This window comes from Mobula hypostoma, chromosome 26 (genome assembly GCF_963921235.1).
Source record: "Mobula hypostoma chromosome 26, sMobHyp1.1, whole genome shotgun sequence".
NCBI lineage: Eukaryota > Metazoa > Chordata > Chondrichthyes > Myliobatiformes > Myliobatidae > Mobula > Mobula hypostoma.
In genome coordinates this window covers 33,538,721-33,559,371 of record NC_086122.1, presented here as the reverse complement: position 1 = coordinate 33,559,371, position 20,651 = coordinate 33,538,721, and the positions used below count along the sequence as shown (strand labels likewise).

Below are 20,651 nucleotides of genomic sequence, written 5' to 3'. Positions count from 1 at the left end.
AACCCAATTAAATAAACATTGAATTTTCCCAATTTCAGGTAATATACATTCCTGGTGCTCTCCCACAATTCCCATCTACTCTATTTTCTTTGTTCACCTCTAAACTGCCTGGTTCCATCTGGCCATCATTCCATCCCTATCTGGTTCCACCTTCCATACCAGCTTTGGTCTCAACCTCCTTCAAAATCTGACTCTATCTGCCCAGAATCAAAAACACAAAATCGTAAGTAGATAGCATTGTTCATACATATTCCCAAGTAGACACATCTTCATAAGTAACAAATATCAGACCAATCCCTCCAAACAACTGTTCAAACATTCCATCTCCACCAACATTCACCCTCCTTGTGCAACTACAGGAGATGTCATATTTATTTAATTCCTTGCTTCCCGCTATCAAGAACTCAAATACTCTTGGTTCTGTTTCACTGGAGAAACAAATTGTAGATTCAAGGAGAAATATTTGAGGCAAACACCACAGTTAGAAAGAGACATGGTAATATTTTAAACAGACGTTTTGAATGTTATGATGAAAATGAAAACTTGGAAGAAGTAATGTATGAAGGCAGTCCATTATCTACACGAGGTGTCTGTGCTGATTTTGTTCATTTACAATCAAAGGAACGTGGCAGCATACACAGGATACTTCGATAACTATCAGGAACTAATACACAATCTTATAGTACTGCAGTAGTATTAATAGTCTTTGAATTTATGTATTTTATTTAAATACATAGTTTGTTACTCAGTTAAATGGTAGTTTGTCTTTTTAAATACCTTTTTAACCATTCCCATTAGGGCAGCTGATTAATTGAGCCAAATATACTGGTCCCGATTGGTCCAGTGTATTTTTTTCAAGCCTCCACAACAGAGCTGGTATAAGCAGGGCACAGCATAATTCAAATTAACAAACCTGGCACCGATTCCTAAATCAGCGCAACTACACTCATCTCCATGAAGTCAAAACAAGTATAAAGACTGAATGGTGATACAAAGGAAACAGTTGTGGAAAATAAAGGGCCAGGCAAGCCAGGAATATGCACTTCTATTAAATCGAAAAGAAAAATTCAGGAAGTGTGTCAAAGTGAGTGACTGCAATGAAGTACATTGCAGTGGTTGTAAAAGACTGAAGATTATTTGCCTGGAAAACTTCAAGCTGTTCAGGAGAAATCTGATCAGTCAGTCCCTCACATATTAAACAATAAATGACTAAACAGTTATTACAAGCACCGCTTATCAGCAAGTGAAAATCATGACAGCCAATAACATGAGGAAGTTTCAATAGAGAAATTCTAGTATTTACACTTGAATAGCAGACAGACCACTCATTACATAATGGTCATGCCTACCATAGACTCACTCATCATAGTCAGGCAATACACAGCACGTTGAAACAAAAGTTAGTTACAGCAATAAAGTATTTACAAATATTCTTGAACTTTGAACTGGGACGTGGCAAGGATAGGGGCTATGGCACAGAACCACCAACCCAACAGGTTAAAATCTGAAACCTATCACATCTTTTGGGCATTAAACAATTTTGCTGATCAGCCTATCCTTCCTGTGAATTCTTAAGAGTGAAAACTTCAACTGAGAGCTGCTGGATTGCTTGTATAATGCCAGGATAAAACTGACACAGTCTTAACACTACTTCACTGTTAATGTGCTACAAGTTTGCAGTTATCAGCGTGTAACCCAGCAGGCAAAACTCTTAAAGAGCCATAACATTTAACAAGCAACATTTCCAAGTACAAGGAATATTACAAGTGAATGAATGCTGCAATTACGAGAAGGACTTGGAGAATCAGAGCAATGAGACAGACCTGGACAGCTTGGTAAATAACAGTCAATGCAGCAAGAATGTTCACTGTACATATGCTGCCCAAGGAATTTTCATGGTTAAAGCAAAAGGTTTATTTTATTTAGAGATAGTGCAGAAGAGACTCAGCCCCTCGAGCTGCACCGCCCAGCAACCCCTAATTTAACTCTAGCCTAATCACGGGACAATTTACAATGACCAATTCACCTACCAACTGGTACCTCTTTGAACTGTGGGAGGAAACCAGAGCACCCAGAGGAAATCCACACACACACACGAAAGAACATGCAACTTGGCTTACAGAGAACGCTGGAAATAAACTCAGAACGCCGATGCCCGAGCTATAATAGTGGCGCGCTAACCGCAGCGTGCCTGGTAGGTGGTTGCCTGGGGCTATATATAATTTCTGCAGCACAATTTTCTTGTAAAACTTTATTCTTTTGCACCTTCAGACAATTTACTGTCTCAGTTGTATTTTCTTAAAGCAGGAAGATCAACTCCAGTGACAGAAAGGGGCACAGGTTACCCAGTCATCATTATGTTGCTATCTATAGTCATTTACAGTGTACAAAATAACTCCCACACTTCCTCAATAGTAAGAATATCTATGCTTAAAGAGCACCTCATTGAGATAATGTTTCCAACCTGTTAAATGTGCTAACTTAACCAATGTCCCTTCTTTCCCCAAATATTCATGGGCAGCCTACAATTCTCAGCAACTCCTCTCCCCAGTTTTGACTGTGATTGGATAAAGATGCTTGGGTGACCTCAAGATCCGAAGTCACATATGCTTATCTATTGGCACCAACTCATCACAGGTTGAATATGAGACCGAGAGTTGGGAGTCACAAGCAAAAGTATTCCATTCCACACCCAATGTACATAAACTGAGTACAACCTGGTCTACTAATTCAGAGGTTAAATTTAAATTAATATTGCACAAAATAATTAAATTATTGGATAGCAATTGTTTCAAACCAATAAAAAGTGAATAACAATAGTTTAGACATTTTCCTGCAGAAAGCCTCAAAGACTGACTAATACTGGCCATCCCCTTCAAACATAGCAACAGCTACTTTATCAGTAGAGAAACTGAAATGCAGATGGAAAAGGGGACAAAAGAAATAGCCAATTGTTTTGTTTTGTGTTCTTAACAAGTGATTAAAAATTCCTCAAAGGAATATTGGGTAGACTGCACTGACAGATAACTGTCCCACTAACATGATGGCAACAGAAATAAGAGCAGGGATAGGCTATTCTGGCATTGTATTTGCTCTGCCATTTTAATGTGATCATGGGAAAATTATACCCCAATGTAACCTTCCTGATGCTTTTGGAATGTACTCAACTCTACTTCCGCTGATCTCTCGGGTACAGAACTGTAAAGATTCACTGCATTCTCTATGAAGATAATTCTCCTCTCCTGCCTAGTATAGTCAACAGTTTCTTTTTTAGAATGAGATTACTACTTGTATCATCCATGGGAAATCAGCAAATCTGCATCAAACCTTAAAAATGCTCTACAGTTAAAGTATACACCCTTCAGACATTTTACTTAAATGACTATCTGAAAGATAGTTGTAGCCAAACTCCAGGGTTTTGTGCATTCAGTAAAGACTAAGGAAACAATTCAATAATGACAATCACAAGGGAAAAAATATCAAAACAGATCTACACAATCCCATCACTCATATCTTCATCTCCACTCCACTGCCCCTAAGCCAGGGGTTCCCAACATTTTTTATGCATGGGCCCCTACCATTAACTAAGGGGTTCATGGACCGCAGGTTGGGAACCCCTGCTCTAAGCAGTTTTACCCATCCTGCTATCTTCACTACTTAAACATTTCAAAACATCAGTAAGTACTTCACTGGGAAATTTCCTCCATCTTCTTTCTAATGAAGCAAATTCCAATCACAAATTTCAGTCAGCACTGAGAAATGAATTTGGGATTGGAATGCAAGTTTTTTTTATATATATACTCAAGAGTCATGGATGCCTGGAATGCACTGCCTGGTGTGGTAGCAGAGGCAACTACAATAGAGGCTTTTAAGAGACGTTTAGATAGGCACATGGATGTAAGGAGGTTGGAGGGATATGGACATGGTGTAGGTAGGAGGAATTAGTGTTTGGGTGTTTTTGATTTGCTTTTTAGCTGGTTCAGCACAACACTGTGGGCCAAATGGCCTGCTCCTGTGCTGTACAGCTCTAGGTTCTACATCTTCAGCTCCCTGGTTTTACCAGCCCTATTTGCCACCTCTTCTTAAGACAGACACCTGCAGAGATGAAATGTTTCAATTTAAAGTTTAGGGGGCAGCATTAAGTTTTTTTTTCATGCTTGACATGAGTACATGCAAGATGCAAGCAGTAACTCAGCATCTAAGTACAGTGGTTTGGTCTGTATCAATGCCTAAAAATCTTCACATTCCAATTATGGTATCATCCATCCATGAGGCAAGTCCACAAATCTTCTAAATATTGAGGAACACTATAAAATTCAGAGCAGCAAGTAAGCAGAAAACAAACAAAATGGTGGCTTTTCTACCTCCCAACTCAGCTAGATTGATATAGAACAGGGGTGGAAAAATAGGCGTAACAAACCCCAAAACTAAGCATCTCCTACTGTCCTTTAGGTATTACAGAAAATAACCAAAACACTGATTGAAAAGAGAGATTTTAAGTAGAAGAAAAATACAGGACCATGGATAATGGAGGAAATTCCATGTTATTAGGGTTTTATTTCCTGAAAGCAGAGACACTACTGAAAAACTAAATGTGGGAAAGAGCAAGAGCCAGATGAAAATGAAACAACTGGATGACAGGAATAGGAAGGACATGACCAATGATAGACATGAATTTTAAGATTAAAACAGGACTCAAAATTAGGACTAACTACAAGTTATTTTCCACAAGGATGAGGAATAAATAAAGCTTGGTGCAAGTAGGACAATTAAATTTCTGAACATCAGGACAACCAGCCTACAGCACTGAAATAGTTGAGGGTAAACATAATAAAGACAAGTACATTTTTCCACAGTTGAAGACTTAAAGTAAGGATGGTCATGCTCATAGGTGTAAATATGGCTTTAATGATGGTACTAACATGAGCTCCAAAACGCAACTTTGGCTCCACCGTCACCTCCAGAAAATGCAGGGAGTGAGGGATTCGGTGGCTAGATCACTTCTTACAAGGCCCAATGATTACTGCTCACCTTGAAGAAAACAGCCTGTCAATTTAGAGACAAGGGTCAAGAGAAGCCTGTGTTGCGTCGCTAATGACTCCAACATACATGTGCAAACCAATTTCACATTTTCAACTGTGCCAAGTTGCAGCACAGACGAGAACATGAATGCATCCCTAGAAATACCAGAGATAATGGTGCAGAGGAAAAGGATGTCATTGTTGGTTTTACGGTTACAATAACGACAGTGATCAAAATTGAACCAGACATGTGCAAGTTGCATTCAGCTGAATGATGGTGAAAATGCAATAGAACTGTGGGTAGACCAGTTAATACTGGCTACAGGTAAATCAAGAGGATTACGGAGCAATATACAGAAGCAGGGGAGAGAAGACTACTGGAAACTGGGGCAGAATGGAATGAGGTGGGGATTTGTCCTTGCCAGAGGGAGAAGCCAAGTTCATCCCACTTGCAAGTGGGAACAAGAATGGTAAAGGGTTTAAGTTGACAGAATTCAATGGAGAAAGGAAGCCAAGGACTACCTTTGTACTGCATGAAGATCCTAGTATCGTGAATGGTTTGTCCAAATGGCAGCAAACTTCACCTGGTTAGTTAAGATCTGACAGTGAGTGGCTAAGCCAGTTCCCCAGGGTATCGATTCGAGTCTCCATTTTCAACTTGAGCAAACGATAAAATGCCATCCCAAGAAAAATAACCAGGGTGACAGAGTAATAATGTTAACATGGTCCAGAACAAAGATAAAAGCAAAATTTTGATTAAACAGATCCACAGACGTGGAAACATTGTGGCAAATCGAAGGCTAAAGGCTAGACAATTGAGTGTTTAAATAGGACAGCTGTTAAGTGAACTGGAAGAGAGTATTTTTTTAGCCACAGATAGAAAAATGCAAGACTGCAAAGAGGAAATGTGGGCGGAGAGCATTACAAGCAATGAATGAGGTGACAAGTAATGGTATTTAACATGATAGGAGCAATTAAGGTGATATTCAACTGAGATGTCTGTGGAAAATAAATGATATCCCAACAACATGCTCATCCCCCATTTCCTCTACTATCTTAAACATTGACCGTTTTTTCTTCAGTCACTTAATTACACATGGGGCATGGCCTCAGAACACATCCTACATAGTCCAAAAAACTCACTAATGCCTCTCTTTTCTGAGGAGATTGAAGAAAGTTGGACTTAGCACATCTATACTCACGTCATTCTACAGATGCACAGTAGAGATCATTCTAACAAGCTGCAGCATTCCTTGGTACGGAAACTGCACTGTGGCGAGCAGGAAGGCTCTACAATGGATCGTCCAAACTGCCCAATGCATCACGGGCACTACCCTACCAACCATCAAGGAAATATACACACAGAAAGGTGCTGGAAAAGGGCCGGTTACATCATGAGGGATCCCACACACCCTGCTCATGGACTGTTTGATCCACTCCCATCAGGGAAGAGGCAACGTAGCATCCATGCCAGGACCACCAGATTCAGTTACTTTCCCCAAGCAGTATGGCTGATCACCTCCACCTACCAAAATCCACCACTACCCGTCAGTTTATGTACAGCCTGGTGTCACTTTAAGGACACACAAACAATGTATATAAGCTATCTTATGTATTTATATTTATTGTGTTATTATTATTGCTGTGTTCTTTACTTTTTGTGGTATTTTTGTGCTGCATCAAGTCTGGAGAATTAGTTCATTTTTCTTACACATGCATACAGGAAATGACATTGAACTATGTTGAATTTTGAATCTTCCCCAAACTTTGCACCAAATTTCTTTACCCAAGGTTCCACAACACGACCCCCCACACACAACCACTGAAAACCATTTGCTTTTATCATTCAACATTATTGTGCATAATTTTAAAATTCTCTCAAACCATGTTACTAATTCCTCCACTCTTAAAACATTTTATAAATCTCATTTTCATATTTAGATACTGAAACTGCTCTACACTCTAGTCTTTTTACAACATATAGCCCAAAATTGAGGTTACAGGTGACCCCCCCCCACCTTAAAGGAGCTTGTGTCTCCAGAAAACAGGTCACATTATGATTTTCCATAATACAATTTATGTCAAGGAATAATGCATTTTTTTAAAAAAGAATGATTCACTTACTTCTGCCCCCTCTCCTCCCAATCAAATTCCGTGAAAGCAAATTTTATTCCATTTCAAGTTCTGGGGTAGTAATTTGTGAATTCTGCAAAGGTATATTTCTGTAATCAAAATGGCCATAAAGCAGGGTGGGGGTGGGGGGGCGGTTTAGCTCTATTTTAGAGATTTTGCATTCCTCTCTTATACCATAAAACTAGTCATTACATTTCATTTTAAACTTAACTCAATCCATGACCATTGTCTTCTCAAATTCCCATATTTCAAATCAAGCCATAAATTTAAATGTTTAATAAAGTTTAAATCCACCTGCTGTTAGTGTTCTGTTTTCATAACTAATCAACAAAATCTTACAATTTTATTGATCCTTAGAATTATTCTGCATGCCTGCCAATTCAGAATGCAGCTTCAGAAACCATTTCTTCCAAATCCAATGATTTAAACAGGAAGAGAAACAGTCCTAAAAACAAATTCCCTTATTCAATCTCTGAAAAAAACTCACTTTACACCCAACCATTTTCTCACCTTCAATCCATCTTTAAATATAATTTTCTGCCTTCCCCTTACCTAAGTTCACCTACAGTTCAGAATCATCGCCCTGACAACGCACCTTTGTTTCACTCTCTGCAGTTTCTAGCCAATCTCAACGAGTATTTTTAGCATTTTCTGTTTTACTTTAGATTTCCAACTTTTGGTTTAGTTTTGACTCATGATGTATACAAAAAAAAAATTGCTTCCTAATTAAATGTGGTCTTGCAATGTGAACTAGATCATAAATAATAACAGTGCATAATACCACAGATCATGCTAGATCATGGTCTAGCAGGCTACTCAGTCTATGGCAATTAGAAATTGCAAATAAACGCTGGCCTAGCAAACAACGCCAACACCCATGTCAACATACCGCCAAAGTACCCAGCAAGAGACACTGACCAAAAAGATCAGATTATTATTCCTGTTTGGCCTCAACTCAGCAAGAATCCTGACATACTGAAATACGCTAAGTTAAAAAGAGAATTTTGCCATAGATTATCAATATGGTACTGTAGGTGTAATAATCAGAGTACTGTTTCAGTATTGTCATTCAACATCACTTTGGAATAGGGCCAGAATCTGATCAAAATTAGATTTTTCATTCTCCAATGAAACCATCTTCTCTTTCAGAAAAGCTCAGCCGTCCTAAAAGGAAAATAAAACCCTTCAAAATGTTGTTAATCAAAAAATTCCAATCAATATCTCAAAAATTTGAGCATTGAAATATCAAGACACTCTTCCTGGGAACGAACACTGACTCAACTACTGGAGTTGAATGACCTCAGGGTTTATTTCCTACAGATGTCAGTTTTTTAAAAAAAAATCAGACACTGACTACAACTATGGATCCAGTTTACAGGGGTAGGCACCAAGTCTTAACACTGCTCTGACAGGGTGTCTGCTACTGAATGTGAACATGAACTCATTATTGCACTATCTTTGTAACTTTTAATGATTTTTATATATCCTGCAATGTACAGCTGCTGAAAAGCAACAAATTTCACGACAGAGGTCAGTGATAATAAACTTGATCCCCATTCTACCTGAAACTTCAATCTTGAACGTATACATCAACAGAGACTTAAAAACTTAAGAAAGATTAGGGGAAGGTCATCTGGCCTAATCTCTTGACAGCTTTTCTTGCCCTCAAATATCATTTTCTTGCTGTATTCCCCACAACCCTTGTTTCACTTAACCTTGAGAAAGTTATCAATTGTATCAAAAATACAGATCAAATCACTGAATGTTCTCGGCCCTCCAGATTCACCCTCTTTAGGACAACACTCATTTCTCACCATCTCAGTTCTAAAAGGCCTACTACCTACTTGAGACTATGGCACAAGGTTTGGTTCCTTAATCAGGATTATCTTTTCTGCATCTAACCTAAGGAATCTAAAGATTCAGCATGCTTCATGGAGGGCTCTGCTCCATTCGGGAAGCGAGGAGAGATCTAACTTGATCTCTCATTCATACAGAAGTGTGATTTTTTTTTTGCAGCAGTCTCTCTGTAGGCCGTCTATCTCTGTTTTAGATAAGTAAACCAAAAATTGCACCGACTCTAGGTGCGAATGCAGAAAGACCCTATATAATTGCAGTACGACATCTTTATGACTTGAGCACTTGACCACAACAGTAAAGGCTAATGTGCCATTTACCTCCCGCACCTGCATGCTAATGTTAAGCAACTAGTGTTCAAGGACATCCAGGTCCCTTTAAACAGCAACATTTCCCAAACATTCACCATTTTTTTTAAAAAATCATCTGTTCTTCTCAAAATAGAAGACCTCTGGTATTCCAGACCCTGGACTTTATCTAGCATGCTGCTATTTAGTTAGCTTTTCAATACCCTCTGAAACTGCTGAATCCTCAATGTTTTTTTTGTCAGCAGCAACTTGGAAATACCAAGTCCCCTCAACCAAATGTTTGCAAATAGTTGGGCCAAAGCACCAATTCCTGCAATACCCATTTAATCTGAGAATAGGCCATTTCTATTTGTTATATCATCCCAATTGCATCAACCCTCGTTCATTTACCTCTTGTATGAGACATTATCAAGATAAAAATGCACTACATCAACTTGCTCACCATCCCATCTAGATACATACTCAGCAAACTCTAAATGATTAAATAATTTACCCTTTTAGAAATCTACGCTAACCCTGCATAATCACGTTAATATTTTCTAAATGCTTTAAAATCAGATCTTTCATGACAGATTTTAGCCTTTTCCCAACTACAATCATCAGGGTAACATGCTGGGAGCTCCCCTTTTTGCCTTGCTCTTTTTTAAAATGGGAGAGAGAAGGCTCTCCTTCGCTAAACTCCAACTTTCTTCCAAGAATTCACAGCATTTTAGAAGGTGCCACCCTGAGCATTCACATCTCTACAGCCACCTTTGTCAAAACTCTGGGATACAAATAAAGAGATCTTTAGGAATTATCAATTCTGATATATTGAGCCTCGTTTATTTTCCTCTTTTGATATCTACAGAAATGGACAACGAATGGTGAGGGCAGGACACAGACAAGGGGAAATAAGCAGGAAGAAGTGTCACCAGGAGCAAGTCAGGCAAACCAAAGCAGGAAAAGACAAGATCAGCAAGAACAAGGTGCCAGATGGAGTAGAGGCAAAACTTAGGAGTTATCTTAATGCAGGAGAGGTTTTCTAGAAAGCTCCATAACACCAGAGCACAGATACTGTTCTAATAAATGGGGTTACCGTAGAGAGGTCAACTAGAAGAGTTTCCAGTTTGTCTAGAGATTTGGGAACAAACAAGTTGAGATCACTGGGAAGAGGGAAAGAACAAAAGGGCCCATGGGAAGCTATCCCTCTGCAAGGACAAGGCAGAGGCCAATAATGACCAAGGCGTGAAGGATGGTACATATAGCCATGTGGACAAATGTGTGGTGGATGCAATAGGTGGACTACCAATAGCAGGAAGGGGGCCAAGTACAGACAAGAGGATTTGGCTAAAATGAGTGGAATAGCCTCTGGGAGTCAGAAGAGGGTAAGAAAATCCAAGAGGAAGATCATTAGATTGCAGCAACAGGATGAGGGCAAGCTCAGAGAAAGCAGGTTATTCGGTAACTAACTGTGGAAGAAGGTTTACCAAGGAATTCTCTGAAACAGACCAAGCAGTGAGATTACCTGAATGCTGAGGGCCAGAACAGTGGCAGTTGTGAAGCTGGACGTGGGTGAGCAGGAAGAAGTGCAGGGGGAATTGAGGACAAAAGAGGAATTGGCCAGAGGTGGGAGTATATCAGTGCTCATCAGTTGCAAACAGAAATGTTGCCCAAATTGGGTTAAAGTAGAGGGAGTTGCCAGGAATAGATGGTTGAGCTGAGGGACTCCTAAATTGCCATGAATTACAGGAACAAAGAAAATGAGTGAATGGGAACAGGGAGAATGAGAAGTAGAGATCAAAGCTAAACAAGATCATGAGCAGTGGATAAAGAGTTGTGCCAGAAGAGTTGGAGGGCAAAGGGCCTCTCCTTGCTCCCAACGAAGGGCAAGAGCCAAAGAAAGGAGAAGGGGCAAGAAGACAGTGAGAGAAAAAGCCACGGGCCTACACAGAAGTGTGGGGTATGACGGAAAGATAAGTTTGATTGTTAGGGGAAATGCACACGTGGGAAGAGAGTGTGTAAGAAGAGGGAGAATAACAAAGCCAAAATTAGGGAGGGAGTCACTGGTGGAAGCAGAGGGGTAAACGGTAGTAGGAAGTTTGGGCCAGGAAATAGGGGAGTTTCGATGGGGGGGGGGAAGGATAGGGAACACCAAGGATGAGGTTAGGAAAACGAGCGTCGATGTGCGGGGAGTGCTTGGGGTGGTGTGCGAGACAGTCTGGGGTTGTGGGTTCAGGATGTGCCGCTCCGCTCGGGTTCAAGCCTCACTTTACATAATTTATACCGAGAGCTGCAGCTCTAGTCGCACAAAGCCGGCCATTTTAGAGCGAATTCTTTGTACTGAGCGAGATACACAATCAGGGCCCGATCCCCACTTTCTCACACAACCACCACCAACCAATTCCCTACAGAGGAACAACCACTCAATGCCCCGACATACACTAGTTAACTACTAGTTATTTTTTTACCTGGGTCCTGAGCAAGGGCTGCCCGCTGTTGCCGGGACTGATGGGCGGATGGTGTATTCTTTGTTGCGCTGCTGCCCAGCCTGCGCTCGCGTACTGTCCGCCCAACTCGCCTCCCTTAGCCAGTTCTTGGTTGCTATTATAGTCCTGGTGGGCTTGGTTATAGTTAGTGAAGGCCCGCGCTCCACTCGGAGAGGTGAGCAGTTGGTTGAGGGTCGGGGTGCTAGAAGCCGTCTGCGACTGTTGCTGAAGGCCTGGGGCGGGCGCCGGCTGCTGGTGCTGCCCTCCGAACCGCTGGAAACTCGGGGCCATATTCGAGGCCGAGGCTTTGGGCCCGGCCGCTCCGGCCCGCGGCGAGTTGAGGCCGTAGCCCTGGTTGGTGTAGCCGCTGCGGGCCGGATAAGCCGCAGTGTAATTGTTGTAGTGGCCGAAGGCCTCGTGTGAATTGGGTTGGAAGGAGTCGAGGCCGCCGGTGTGCAGCGCTGCCCCCATGCCGGGGCTTTGTTGTCCGCCATGTTGGTGAAACGGGCCCCGGTAATGGTTGTAACCGTAGCCAGCGGCCGGCACGGCGGCCGGGCCCGGACTAGGCGCGGGGTTCGCGTTGGCCATGGGCCCAGAGCCTCCGCCGTTGTTGTTGGAATGGTCGAAACGCTGGTCGCTGGTCAGGAGGCCTAGGCTGCCCGTGGCGGCCCGGCCAGGCTCCGGCTCCACGGATCCCGCTCCGCCGTTACTGTGTTCCGAGGAGGCACCATCCGGCTCGCCGTGCGGCTGGTGGCTGTTGTCCTCGTCGCTGTGCTCGCCGGGTCCCGGAGCCGCGCTCAACCTGTGGTTGCTGAAGGTGTCCCTGGCGCCGGAACCAGACTCCGAGCCATTGCCTGGCAAGTGATGCTCCTGCTCGGCGGCGGGGCCGGGCCCACTTCCCGACTTCAACGCCGCCAGATCGCCGGCCTTGGCCTGGCTGATATCGCTGTCTCTGAGGGCGCTGACCGGAGCGGCCATACTGCCCGCCGCTCCGCGCGATCCCCCCCGCCTCGCCTCGCCTCGCTCCGCTCCGCTCTCTCTCGGTGTGTGTCGCTGTCTCCCGTGGCCGGCCTGGCGGCCCCAACTCCCGATCCCGGCTCGCTCGGCGTCCGCGCTCCGCCCGCTGACTTCCAGCCGCTGGGCTCGCCCGCGGCGGCGGCGGCGGCGCTTGCTGCTGCTGCTCACGCGATCGCGGTGCCGCTGTCGGTGCCGGTGCCGGTGCCGCTGCCGCTCCCGCTCCGCATGGCTGGGGTGTGGGTGAGCACAGCAATCCGAGCCCGTCTAACGGAGCCTCGGGCCCAGCGCAACACGCGGTCTGACAGAACTACTAGCCATGTTGTGTAGGGGGCGGCGGCAAAACCTGGAGCGGAGCGGGAGGGGGAGGGATGGGGGAGCGGAGCCAGCTCGGGGGGGGGGGGGAGACATCCGGGGGGCGGGGCCTCGGCCCGGGGGAGGAGCCTGGGTCTGGAGGCGGGCTCGGGGTCTGGGGGCGGGACCAGTCACTGTCAATCGCTCATCACTCCATCCGCCGTCCCCTCCCCCACCGATCTCTCCTCCAAACGACAGGCTCGTTTCTTCCTCCTCCCCCCCCCCCCAGCACCTTCAAGGGATTCTGCACACACACAAAACACAACACAACACAAAAAATACAAACTATCTTCACTAAATCGCAGGTACTGATCGAATTTTAAGTTCTAAATCCACACAGGCAGAACTTGGCAGCTCAAAGCAAGGATTAGAACAAAGCCTCTCAGGAATGACATTGGGAGGCATTTTTTTTAATTTCCACACATTAAGGGTAGTGTAAATTTGAAGCTCTCCGCAGCAAAAAAAGCTCGTATGGTTTGAGCTCTACAGCGGGAAATGAAAGATCAAAGTTGAGAAATATATATTTGACAGGCAAGTCTGGTGTCACCAAGGAGCCTCGTGTTCATGGAGCTAAGATCTATCATAATCTATTTGAATGGTGTGATATGCTAAAGGAAAGGAACTTGCAGCACAGAAGAATCCACTTGGACAATCTGATTAATGTTGGCCAAAAATAATAATTTGTTCAGATCACTTCCATTCCTAGTCTCTGGTAACCTGCAGACTTTATTGATTAACTCAACCGGATACTTTTTAAACATGATGAGATTGTCCACCTCCACTTCTGGAAAGTGGGAAGCTGGAAAGCTGTAAATTTATAATTGATTATTATGTATGACCTGGAGATCATGGTCTTTTCATGGCCTTGATTGTTCTTGGCAAATTTTTCCACAGAACTGGTTTGCCTGTTGCCGCGTTCTGGGCAGTGTCTTTACAAAACGGGTGGCCCCAGCCATTATCAATTCCCTTCAGAGATTGCCTGCCTGGTGGCAGTGGTCACATAACCACTGCTCATACGGCCATCTACCTAACCAGGTACTACTCCTTGCCCAAGGGTGACCTGCAGGCTAGTGGAGGGAAGAAGCGCCTTACACCTCCTTTGGTAGAGACACATCTCCACCCCAACACCCAAAAATTTATAATGCCTTACCATTTAAAGCAATCAATTGCCTGGCTTTCAGTATCTGAATGAAAGGAATAAACCCAGACCCATGTACAGAATTGATAAATACTGAATGAATTTGAACGATATAGTGTTTTACAGCGCAGATGCAGATGATTTGGCCCTCTTGGTCTCTACTATTGTTTTTATTCCACGATCTTCCATTCCTTACTCTCCTATAGGGCCAGTTCCTTTTACCAGCCCAGAACAATCCCTTTAGCTGTTTCAACCGTACTCCAGAAAAGAGAAGTTTCATTTGGGTTCCATGATGTACCTATTGATTATCTTATCACAATGATCCATAGTTTCATATTCTCTCATGGGAGGAAACGTCACAGAATGCAGAACAATTACAGTACAATGTTGCACCAACCCCTTAACCCACGCCAAGATTAGTCTAACCCTTCCCTCCCACATAACCCTCCTTTTTCCCTTTCATCCAGGTGCCTATCTAAGAGTCTCCCAAATGTCCCTCATGTATCTGCCAATATCAGATTTTATTATAATCGAAAATGGCACAAGCCAGCTCATTTCTCTTGGATGTTAACATGTACTTGGTATGATTGCTGAGTAAGAAAGGATCTAAAATTGAAGTGAGGGCTTTCTGCAGAAAGATTAGAGGCCATACCAAAGCTAATTTCTCAATTTGTGGGATAGCCTGAATACATTACTAAATTATTATTACGTCGCCAGTATTTAGGGCAGCAGTGAAGATCCTCCATTTCTGGTGGTGTTCAAGGCTTCCTTCATCGTGTCAGTAGCTTCCTCTCAGTTTTCACGACTATCAGTCATGCAAGTCCCGGGTGGAGACTCAGGAATAACATCGTGCACAGATATAGAAGGATTCTCCATTGCTGTTTCCAGAACAATTTCATTTCACCAGCCAGGGTCGTTAGCCCTGAGCGGAACCCCCAAACCTGGAGGATCGTGAACCACTCTTTCTGACCTCTACCCTTTGACCTGTTTGGCATGGCTGACCCTACCAAGAGCCAAAGCATAAAGCCCTGACTCCAGCCAACGTAGCTCTCTGAATCATTGAGGCACACAAGCCTCCAAACCACAACAAGGTTGTAGTCCTCTTTGAGGATTACTAAATTATGGATGCACAATACAACTAACATCGTATCAAAAACAAGAATTCTTCTTTCAAGATTTTTATTGGCCTGGACACTGGCAATAGCTCCTCTTCTCATCTACAGATTAGTGCCAAGAGTCTTTTATGTTTACCTGTTGTACAAATCTCTGTTTTAGAATGTTTAATCTACCTTACGTTATGGTGGCATGATTGAAATAACTGACTTTAAGACCATAAGATATAAGAGCAGAATTAGGCCATTTGGCCCATCGAGTCTGCTCTGCCATTTCATCATGGCCGATCCATTTTCCCTCTCAACCCCAGTCTGTGTTGACCCTTATCAAGTAGAGTAATTAATGCAAGGAACAATCTGCTGGAAGATCTCCATAGGTTGAGCAGAAGCTGTGGGGAAAGAAAATGTAAATGTTTTGGGTTGAGCCCCTACATTAGAATTGAGAGCTGAGAGGGGAGATGGCCAGTATAAAGGGGGAGTGGTGAGACCCCAGACTGAAGTGATAACATGCAAATTGCAAAATATATTTACAGGTGCTCCGTAATTGTGATTTACCAGAGACAGGTAAAAACAGTTCAGGGAGTGGAATGGAGTGATTTTTATAGCCTCGTTCACCTCCTTTGTATTTCTGATCAGAGACGAGAGAGAGAGGAAGCTGGCAGTAAAGGGAGACTCTGGAAGGGATGGAGATTGGAGAAGGGCAACAGGGTAGCGTAGTGGTTAGCACAACACTTCACAGTATAGGCAACCCAGGTTCAATTCCCACCGCTGCCCGTACGTTCTCCCTGTGGCCGCGTGGGTTTCCTCCCACAGTCCAAAGACATCCCAGTTGGTAGGTTAATTGGTCATTGTAAATTGGCTAGGGTTCAATCAGGGGACGCTGGGCGGCGCGGCTTAAAGGACCAGAAGGACCGAATCCATGCTGTATCCCAATTAAAAATAAAATTAAAATATGAAAAGGCAGAGAGAAGGATTACAAGGAGCTGATCAGGAGGCTTGAGAGATGGGGGAATTCCAATGCTCACAAATTTTCCTGACTATTATCCCCTCCCAGGTCCAGTAAATTGTTAGTTCATTTTTCCCAGTACATCCTTTTTTTATATAACATTGTCACTCGAACTGTCCAGTTATTCCCAACTGTGGTCTAACTATTTGATACAAGTTTAATATCTCTTCATGGTTCCTATCTTATTCACTTATTTACCAACATGTTATTTAACGATTCCTTTGTTTTATTACCCCATTCAGATTATGTTACAAGGTGAAAACTCTCCTTATATTTATGACCACAAGACAATAAGACATAGGGGCAGCATTAGGCTATTTGGCCCATCAAGTCTTCTCCATCATTTGATCTTGCTGATTTATTTTCTTTCTCAGTCCCATTCTCCTGGCTTCTCCCCATAACCCTTGATATCCTTACTCAGCAAGAACCTATCAATCTTCGCTTTAAATGCATATGCCCAATTAATTGTCTTCACAACCATCTGTGGCAAATAATTCCACAGATTCACAATGCAGAAGAAATTCAGAAAGTAATAGTAAATGGGAATGGTTTATAGCCCAAGGTGACAAAAGCGTAATGACAATAGAGTTTTTTAGGAAAAATCAGAGTATAAAAACATAAGAATGTTCCTCCAATTAGAAGAGAGAAATAAGGTAAAAATTAGACAGGTTTGAAGACTTATAATGGAATACAATAAGTAATTTTATCAAGTCAAGTCACTTTTTATTATCATTTCAACCATAACTGCTGGTACAGAACATAGTAAAAATGAGACAACGTTTTCCAGGACCATGGTGCTACATGAAACAATACAAAAACTACACTGAAGTACACAAGAAAAAACACAAAAACTACACTAGACTACAGACCTATCCAGATCTGCATAAAGTGCACAAAATAGTGCAGGCATTACAATAAATAATAAACAAGACAGTAATCACAGTAGAAGGTATAGTAGGTTGGTGTCAAGCCAGGCTCTGGGTATTGAGGAGTCTGATGGCTTGGGGGAAGAAACTGTTACATAGTCTGGTCATGAGAGCCCAAATGCTTCGTGACTTTTTCCAGATGGCAGGAGGGAGAAGAGTTTATATGAGGGGTGTGTGGGGTCCTTCATAATGCTGTTTGCTTTATGGATGCAGTGTATGGTGTAAATATCTGTAATGGCGGGAAGAGAGACCCCGATGATCTTCTCAGCTGACCTCACTATCCGCTGCAGGGTCTTGCGATCTGAGATGGTGCAATTTCCAAACCAGACCGTGATGCAGCTGCTCAGGATGCTCTTGATACATCCTCTGTAGAGTGTGGTGAGGATGGGGGGTGGGAGATGAACTTTTCTCAGCCTTCGCAGAAAGTAGAGACGCTGCTGGGCTTTCTCTGCTATGGAGCTGGTGTTGAGGGACCAGGTGAGATTCTCCGCCAGGTGAACACCAAGAAAGTAGAAATGAATTGGTGCGAACGAGCAGCAAAATGTTCAAGGTTCGACCCTGAATACCCCAGGATATTTGGAAGAGATGGTGAAAATGGAAAAGGAGAAGCGGATAAAATAAAGCATGAGGACCAAATATTAATGGGAAGTGTCTAATGTCACTCAAGTTGTAGCGACAATATAGGGTGCACTCTAAATCAGTTAAGGAGAACGCAGGTTGAATATTGTCTGCACATCTGCTTCCCTTGTCCAAGGAAAATGGAGTGCCTCAAAAGTTCTGACCAGTTGCTAAGCTAGTGAGATTGTATCTGCTGTGGCAGTGGGCAAATTGCAGGAATTAGTTCTTCGCATGTCCATCTTCTCAAAGCACTTCATCACAGTAGATGTGAGTGCTACTGGACAATAGACACTGAGACAGCTCACCCTGCTCTTCTTGGGTACTGGCATGATAGATGCAGGTGGGAACCTCAGACTGCAGCAGTGAGAGATCGGAGACATCCTTGAACACTCCAGCCAATTGGCTGGCATGGGTTTTCAGCACTCTGCCAGGCACACCATCATAGCCTGACACCTTGTGAGGGTTTGCCCTCTTGCAGGAAGTTCTGATATCAGTCTCCGAGGCAGATCACAGGTCGTCAGATGCCGTGAGACCTTAGCAGCCTTGTCAACATTGTTCAGATCGTCCGTGGCTAGATGCATCGTGAAACATACATTTGAACTGTTTGATTTTCCCTTATTAAGGATCTGGGAGGGGCAGGCACCTCCACAGTGTATTCAAGGACCTCTCACCCTCCATTAAAGCTTCTGCCTATGGTTCCCTGGACCCTGCTACATCCTTCAGTTAATTTTGATCAGGACAAACAGAAGGTCTGACCAAACTGGAGCAACCTCTCCCAATAAAAGCAGTGTAATTTTGGCAGATAAATAACGTCAGTGGTGGATAATGACCAACAAATTTTACCTGCTTGCCTCACTCCCCAACCCCTATACCCGCCAGCATCTAACTGAATTGGCAAACCAGATCTCAGTATGCAAGCGCTCCCTACACATGACCAATGAACAAATGCAGTCAGTGGATCACTTTCGCTTGGTTCCAGCACCACCGTTGCACCAGGATCATGATCACACATAGCATCGTATAGTTTCCGGAGCTTAGAAATTCATTCAAAGTCAAATCCACAAAAACAAACACAGATAGGCTGCATACAATGACAATTGTACTCCAACACAGTGTATAGATTATTGTGTAATTCCACTGTCAGTCAAAGTTGGTGAGCCCATTGCTGTGGAAAACTAAGACTGATTTTATGCACAAACCCATTCACTGCATTTATTGAGGGAAGGTGTTTCTAAATTAGCCGTATGTCCTGTTCCGTCTGATATATGAAGTGATATAGTTTTTCTGATAAAATTGACACTATCACTGTATTATCAGCGTTTTGCTGTGGGCACAGATATTAGCCCTCTTGCCTCTTTTTCCAGAGTCAATAAACACAGCTACATAAATTTCCAGTTCAAGATTCAAGATTGTATAATTTCATTTCCAGTACACAAGTGTAAAGGAGAATGAAATAATTGTTACTCCAGATCCGATGCAGCGTATAAAAAGCACGCTAAGATAAAGAACTCAGTCATAAAAAAACTCTATAAGTATGAACACATAAGATAGATTGACTGTATGTCCATCGAGTGAGGCTAGGTACAGGGGTGTCTGTACTGAGGGGAAATGATAAAGAAGTGGTGGTTGAGGGTGTGGTGGGGTGGGTTACTGGGTGGAGGAGTTGATCAGCCTAGCTGCTTGGGCAAAGTAACTGGCGTGGCCTCCTCCCTGACAGGGAGAGGGACAAACAGCCTATGAGCAGGGTCGGTGGGATCTTTCATGATGCTACTGGCCTTTTTCCTGAAGCTTTCCCTATATGCCCTCGCTGGGCATGGGCAGGTAGGCTGGTGCCAGTGGCGCATTGGGCAGCTTTGACTACCCATCGTAAAGCCTTCTTGTCCACTGCAGAGCAGTTCCCGTACCATGCAGTGATGCAGCATGTTAGGATGCTGCAGCAGTTAATGTACAGCTCTTGGTGTAGAGCATGATGTCAAGAGAATTTTCTTTTCTTTTTCAAATAATGGCACAAAATCCTTTTCATTTTCACTGGAACATGCAAAGCCTCGGTCTAATCCCCCATTTAAGAGATGACATCCCTGATATCGCAGCCATTACTAAGCTACAGTAAGCTGTCAACCAGCACTGCATTAAGATCCTGGGGTAGGGCTAGGAGTTATATAGGTCTGCGCGAGTTTTAAAAGCAGAGGGAGGTAGAGGCAGTGATGCAGCTGTGAGAACCATGGGGAAATACTGGAGATAATAATTCATCCCATTGCTCCAGAGAAAAAGCTGCCTCATTAGCTGAAATCATGAACAGAAGAGATTCTGCAGAAGCTGGAAACCCTGAACAACACACACACAAAATGTTGGAGGAACTCAGCATGTCAGGGGGTATCCATGGAGGGCGAATGAACAGTCGACGTTTTGGGCTGAGACCCTCCACCAGGACTTAGTGAAAATATTGGCCCGATTTCTTGTAATGTATTTATTGAAAATCTGAAAAAAAAAGTTTCTAGAGAGATGGGATGGTTTAGGTCGTTGCTCATTTCTCTGCTGAACTATAACAGGCTCCTGAATCGTCTACACTGATGACTGCCTTTGTGGTTGTGGACACTTCAGTTCTGAGTGTTCTTTGATTACTTTTATTGTTTGCACATTTTTTCCCCTCTGCTTATTGGGTGTTTGATGGTCTTCTTTTTGATAATGGGTTTTATTGGGTT

General features: G+C 43.3%; 1 protein-coding gene across 2 annotated transcripts in view; it reads right to left on the bottom strand.

Annotated features, from left to right (window-relative positions):
• The window catches only part of arid1ab (AT-rich interactive domain 1Ab), a 128,365-nt gene extending 115,598 nt beyond the window's left edge, over positions 1-12,767 (bottom strand). For both annotated transcript variants that reach the window (XM_063033829.1, XM_063033830.1), the window contains exon 1: positions 11,764-12,767. In XM_063033829.1, coding sequence (XP_062889899.1) covers positions 11,764-12,759 — 996 coding nt within the window. In that variant the 5' untranslated portion in view covers positions 12,760-12,767. The remainder of the gene's footprint in view (positions 1-11,763) is intronic.
• Positions 12,768-20,651: the final 7,884 nt, after the last annotated feature.